At 46.5% G+C, this 6,950-nt stretch overlaps 1 protein-coding gene across 1 annotated transcript; it reads left to right on the top strand.

The window, feature by feature from the left end:
* Nucleotides 1–4,828: 4,828 nt before the first annotated feature.
* On the top strand, nt 4,829–6,434 carry PRKACG (protein kinase cAMP-activated catalytic subunit gamma). The gene has a single exon (XM_004048101.5). The coding sequence runs from the start codon at nt 4,850–4,852 to the stop codon at nt 5,903–5,905; it is 1,056 nt and encodes a 351-aa protein (XP_004048149.4). The 5' UTR covers nt 4,829–4,849; the 3' UTR covers nt 5,906–6,434.
* The last annotated feature ends 516 nt before the right edge of the window (nt 6,435–6,950 follow it).

Raw genomic sequence — 6,950 nt, 5'->3', positions numbered from 1 at the left:
TAACATCTTGTCGTGGGTACAGTTTCCCATTCAGCCACTTGGCTGTACTGTCTGTATGTTGCATGATAATTACTAGGCATTATACATGTGCAGTCACATTGCAACCATGTGACAATGCCCACTTCTTGTGTAGGTGTGCACAAGAAATTCTCTTCCAGGTCTCAGAAGGACTGAGTACGGCAGGCCTCACAAGACACAGCCATGGTGGGCAAATAGCAGTGCCTGACATTCCTACCCCCATCCTCAGATAGTGGAGTTTCCCACAATCCCCCTCCTTGACTCTGTTCTCTCTCGGCTCACGTTCCTTGGCTAACACTCTCATACCTCTTAAATCTGTGCTGCCAGTGCTTATCTGTCTACTAAGTTCAATCCCAGATTTCCATTGGCTAATTAGACATCTCTACCTGAATGTCTTAAGGACCTATGAACTCAATGTGTTCAATCCTGAATTCATTATTGTCTTCAATAAATTTGTTTCTTTCTTTCTCTTCCCCACCCCCGCCTTGTCCCATTTGCTTTGCTTAAAAAAAAAACCTTTGCTTCCTTTATGTGGAAAGACACATAAAGGAACAACTGAAAAACCAGGGCTCAGGACAGAAGGCAAGGAACTTATTGGCCAACAGCTGTAGAAACATGGACAGCCTTCTAAGATGCTGTATTTGGATGGCTCCTTTACAAATGCCTCAAATCCCCTTGTGTCTCTGCTCAAGATTCAATTCCTGAGAGAGATAAACTGATTGATCTATCTTGGGTCCTGTGGCCATCCCTGACTTTGACTCAGGTGAGTGGGTTAGATTGGGAACCCAACAGAATCAGATGAAATGAGGTAGAAGTAATCCCTCAAAGATAAAACAGAGTGCTATTGCCAGGAAACGAAGGAGAACTACAAAATATGGGGAAAATAATTTTATAAAAATTCTCTCCCTTTTGTGGATTTAAACAATATATAAAAGTGACATATAAAATATAAGTAAATGCATTTGTGAGAAACCAATGTTTTACCTCATTTTTATTTTAATAAGTAAAGTAATTCATGCTCAAAATCAATTTTAGCAGCTCAGAAGCTTATAAAGTGAGAAGTAAAAATTTTCCTTCCTTTAATTTATGCTTCTCTAAGTTCCTAGTGCTATTCCCTAGGGGTAATCACTTTTGGCAGTTCTTATATGTCAGAAGAAATATTTTTAGGTAAGCAAGTTGGGCCTATTTCTAGGACTACTTTCTTTTCAGGTCCCAAAAACATTACAATGCTCATTATCATGTGTGTCAAGCCACTTCTATAAATATTATGGTGGCCGGGCACGGTGGCTCACGCCTGTAATCCCAGCACTTTGGGAGGCCGAGGCAGGCGGATCACCTGAGGTCGCGGGTTCGAGACCAGCCTGGCCAACATGGAGAAACCCCGTCTCTACTAAAAATACAAAATTAGCTGGGCATGGTGGCACATGCCTGTAATCCCAGCTACTCGGGAGGCTGAGGCAGGAGAATTGCTTGAACCCGGGAGGTGAAGGTTGCAGTGAGCCGAGATCGTGCCATTGCATTCTAGCCCGGGCAACAAGAGCAAAACTCGGTCTCAAAAAAAAAAAGAAAAAAAAAATTGTGGCAAAATTAGTGGTACCAAGGGATGAATGATTGCCCAAACTTTAAATAAATGTAGTACTTTATAAATTATTGTCAGTAAGTTATTTCTGAACTTCCTGACTCCCATAATTTTTCATCTTTCATATAACAAAGGCCATGCCAATTTTTAAATCAACATTTTATAGATCATAAATCTGACATAGAAACTTTGTGTTCAAAAATGTTCTTTTACAATATTCTGCTAATAAGGAGAAAACAAACTATTAATAGAAGCTGACTTGTCAAAATCCAGGTATGATAAGTATTTCTGGACCAGAACATGCAGTGTTATGTAAATAATTCCCTGAGTGATAGAGATTTGTAGTTTATTTCTTGTTTGAATCCTGATGGAGTTTGTTCTTTTCTTTGCTCCCATCAATATTTTGGAGATAGAGAGGAAGTTAGAATTGAATGATCCAAGCCTTATGCAATTAGCCATTTGAAAACTGCTATATAAACAGTAAAGAGGAGAATCAGCTGGCATGACTGCCAGTGAGCAGTTTTTTGGGAGAAGAATGGTCTTGATTGCCTTTCATTGGGCATACAGGAAAGCAGAGTTGGCTTTCACCTCTTCATTTGGCCCCCTAGGCAAGCTCCAAGCAGATCATGCAGAGGTATTGTATCTTGCTACACAAATCTTTTCCTTCTGAAAGAGTTTATCTGAACGCAAAAGGATTCCTGTTTCCTTGGCATGCTAAGGACTCCCTTGCTCCCCAAGGCCATGGAGAAAAGCAGAATGGAAAGTGGAGAGAAATAACAAGTGTAATTATTCTGCAGCTTGTTCTGGGATAAATACTTGATGTTCTGACCTGTAAACGAAGCATGGGGACATTTCTAGTGTGCAGCATATGTTCCCTCTAGACCCCTGTGTCTTCCTAATTGAACTTAGAGATTAATGCCACAAGAATTTGTCATGGAATGGCACAGCCTGCTTCTAAACAAACTGTCCCACTTCCAAGGCGTGGGTCCAAGAGAATGGCTTCACACTAATTTCTCTTTGTGTATACATTTCTACTGAATAATCTGGAGGTAAGTCAGAAATGGGCAGAATTTTAGCAGATCTACTGTGATGAAAATGAAGAGGAAATCACTGAGATTATGGGGGAGACGTGGAATTTCCATCTGCCAGGGATTTGCCTTGACCCAAAGCACAAGGGGCAATTGACCCCCCTGCTATGTTCTTGAGGGAATGTGGGTTTCCCTTTTGTGGAAGTTCAGATGATCAACAGTAGATTTTTCTCCTTTCCTCCTCTTCCTCTCTAACCTGACCGTCTCTGAATATACAGTCAGTACCCAAGCACTGGCCCCAGATTAAACCGTAAACTCGGAACCAGGCCTTGCACACAATAGACACCTGCTTGACCAACATCTGCTGAACTGAGCGGCAAGAATTCACAGTCACAATAGAAACCTTCTACTTGGAGTCAAGTAATCAGGGATTCCTCTCCAATTTGCTTGGTTTCAGCCTGCAGGGCTAGGTGAAAGGGTGTTGTTTACTTGCACTAGCTACAGGCGATGTAGCCAGGGTGGGTAGGCAGAATTAGCTGTCAAACTTAAAGGGCAAGATGGAGAGAAAATAGGAGGATAAATGGATATTCCTGTAGCTCAGTGTTTATGATGTAGGACAGAATCTTTGTACAGAATTGACTGGGGAGAGCAGCTCAGAACCCACCCTGTGATGGCTGAGTGCTGGCAGTCTTCTGGAGGGTGTGTGGGGCTGACATGGTGGCCTGGGGGAGTGATGGAAGGCCCATCATCTATGTACTTTGACTTCTCATAAACTCCTATGGCATGTTTTTAATAATTGATAGAATAAGTAAACAGAAAGTCAATAAGAATATAGAAGACCTGAACACTACTACTAGTCAACTTGACCTAAGTGACATTTGTAGAACCCTGTATCCTCAAACAGCAGAATACACCAGAATATACATTCTTCTCAAGTGCATATGGGCCATCTACCAAGATAGATCATATTCTGGGCCATAAAATGAGCCCCAAGAAGTGTAAAACATTTTAGGTCACACAGAGTATGTTTTCTAACAATGGAATTAAATCAGAAATCAATAGGAAAATTCTTGAAAAATCCCCAAGTATTTGGAAATGAAATAGTATACTTTTAAATAGCTTATCTGTCAAAAAAGATGAAAAGGGAGCTTAGAAAATATTTTGAGCTGAATGAAAAGGAAAATACAACATACCAAAATTTGTGGGATGCTGCAAAAATAATACTTAGGAGGAAATTTATAGCGCTAAGTGATTGTAATAGAAGAAAGATTTCAAATCAGTGACCTTAGTTCCCACCTTAGGAAATAAGAGCAATTAAACCCAAAGCAAACAGAAGAAAGGAAATCATATGTATGTGTTAAAATAAAACATTACATGCAGTAAAACTGAATTTTGGGGGGAAGTATACAGTTCTTTGAGGTGTTTGTTTGTTTGTTTGTTTTTGAGATGGAGTTTCACTCTTATTGCCCAGGCTGGAGTGCAGTGGCACGATCTCTGCTCACTGCAACCTCTGCCTCCCAGGTTCAAGCAATTCTCCTGCCTCAGCCTCCCGAGTAGCTGGGATTACAGGCATGCGCCACCACGCCTGGCTAATTTTTTTGTATTTTTAGTAGAGACGGGGTTTCACTATGGTGGTCAGGCTGGTTTCGAACTCCTGACCTTGTGATCCGCCCGCCTCGGCCTCCCAAAGTGTTGGGATTACAGGCTTTAGCCACTGCGCCCGGCCAGTTCTATGAGTTTTAAAACAAATGTAGACCACCACCCAATACATTGTAACCACCAGCACAATCAGGATACAAACACGTCCCATCACTTCCCACATTCCCTCAGGCTGTCCCTTCATAGTCCAACCGTCCCCTAACCCCAAGCCCTGGCAATCACTGATCTGTTCTCTCACACTATAGTTCTGCCTTTTCTAGAATGTCATAGAAATGGATTCATACAGTAAGTCCCCTTTAGAGTTGGCTTCTCTCACTTGCATAATGCCTTTTGGATTTATCCATATTGTTGAGTGCAGCGGCGTGATCTTGGCTCACTGAAGCCTTGACCTCCCAGGCTCAAGAAATCCTCCCATCTCAGCCTCCCATGTAGCTGGGAATATAAGCGGAGGCCGGGCGGGGGTCGCAGCGCCGCAGCCAGCGCAGCCAGCCCCAGGGGGCGCCATCTCCGCCGCTGCCGCCGCCGCCGCCGCCGCGAGACCCCCGCCCCTGCCGCCACCACCGCCATGGGCAACGCCCCCACCAAGAAGGACACCGAGCAGGAGGAGAGCATGAACGAGTTCCTAGCCAAAGCCAGAGGAGATTTCCTCTACAGATGGGGAAACCCCGCTCAAAACACCGCCAGCTCGGATCAGTTCGAACGGCTCAGGACGCTGGGCATGGGCTCCTTCGGGCGGGTGATGCTGGTGAGGCACCGGGGGACCGGCGGCCACTACGCCATGAAGATCCTCAACAAGCAGAAGGTGGTGAAGATGAAGCAGGTCGAGCACATACTGAACGAGAAGCGCATCCTGCAGGCGATCGACTTTCCGTTCCTCGTCAAGCTCCAGTTCTCCTTTAAGGACAACTCCTACCTGTACCTGGTGATGGAGTACGTGCCGGGTGGGGAGATGTTCTCCCGCCTACAGCGCGTCGGAAGGTTTAGCGAGCCCCATGCCTGTTTCTATGCCGCCCAGGTCGTCCTGGCCTTCCAGTACCTACACTCGCTCGACCTCATCCACCGCGACCTGAAGCCCGAGAATCTCCTCATCGACCAGCAGGGCTACCTGCAGGTGACGGACTTCGGTTTCGCCAAGCGCGTGAAGGGCCGCACTTGGACCTTGTGCGGGACCCCAGAGTACCTGGCCCCCGAGATCATCCTGAGCAAAGGCTACAACAAGGCCGTGGACTGGTGGGCCCTAGGGGTGCTCATCTATGAGATGGCCATGGGCTTTCCACCCTTCTACGCCGACCAGCCCATCCAGATCTACGAGAAGATCGTCTCTGGGAGGGTGCGGTTTCCCTCCAAACTCAGCTCTGACCTCAAGGATCTGCTGCGGAGCCTGCTGCAGGTGGACCTCACCAAGCGCTTCGGAAACCTCAGGAACGGGGTTGGCGACATCAAGAACCACAAGTGGTTCGCCACAACCAACTGGATCGCCATCTATGAGAAGAAGGTGGAAGCTCCCTTCATCCCGAAGTACACAGGCCCTGGGGATGCCAGTAACTTTGACGACTACGAGGAGGAAGAGCTCCGGATCTCCATCAATGAGAAGTGTGCCAAGGAGTTTTCTGAGTTTTAGGGTGTGCTTGTGCCCCTGTGGGTTTTCTTTCCTTTTTGTTTTTGGTGGGTTGGGGGATGGGAGGGTTGGATTGAACAGCCAGAGGGCCCCAGAGTTCCTTGTATCTAATTTCATCCTCACCCCACCCTCCAGGGTTGGGGGAGCAGGAAGCCCAGATATTTGGAGGAACAGAAACACCAGCTGCTCCCTCACCCCCCCATGCCTTCCTGGTCCCTCTATGCTTCTCTCTTTCTCCTCCCACAGGGTCCCCCTTGCCCCAGCCCCCTTCTGCCTGTTTTAAACGAGTTTCTCAGCTCTATTCAGGCCAGGTCTTGCTGGTGTATCAAGGGAGACGGTGTGGAAAGAGGGGCTCAAACTTAACTCCAGCCCTGAACAGGCACCACTTACTAAGAGAGGATGAATGAAAAGCACACCTACCCTTTGGAGTAATCCTGCCTGGGAAGGAGAGAGGTTTAGTGCCATGTTCAGTGGGCTGTTTGCTAGAATAAAAAATTAAAACAAAAAAACAATTAAAATCTTATTTAAGTTCCACCAGTGTCCCCTTTCCTCCTTCCTCTACTTCCACCCCTCCCACCCTTCCCACCTTCCCATGTCTCCCCATTCCCCAGATCCATTTTAACAAATCCAGGAAGCCGACTGACTTTGGAAGGAGGCTCTGGGGTTTGAACTTCCCCCATGAACTGCTGATTTCCCCTTCCCCCCTCCCCAGGGGCATCCTCTATCACTCTTGCAAAGGTCTCAGTTCCTTTAGGAAGCTCCACTCTCTTCTTCCCCAGCAGACTTTTCTTCACCCTTGGGCTTTGGGAGCCAGAAAAGCAGCTGCCCCACTCCCTGCCAAAGAGGAGTTGTCCCCCAAAAAGACAGAGTGGGAGTTCCAAGCCCAAGTCTTTCTTCACAGCAGCATTTCCCCAAAACTCCTTAATTTTATTCTCAGCCAGATTGTAATGCCCAGCCTCTCCTTATGGGAAGGCAGTCCTGCAAAAGGACATGGAAGAGGCCCAGCCCCTCCACCCCCACCTCATCGCCCAGGGTTCAAGGCTAGGGT

The sequence above is a fragment of the Gorilla gorilla genome, chromosome 13 (assembly GCF_029281585.2).
Source record: "Gorilla gorilla gorilla isolate KB3781 chromosome 13, NHGRI_mGorGor1-v2.1_pri, whole genome shotgun sequence".
NCBI classification, from domain to species: Eukaryota; Metazoa; Chordata; class Mammalia; order Primates; family Hominidae; genus Gorilla; species Gorilla gorilla.
This window is presented reverse-complemented; position numbering and strand designations above follow the sequence as displayed.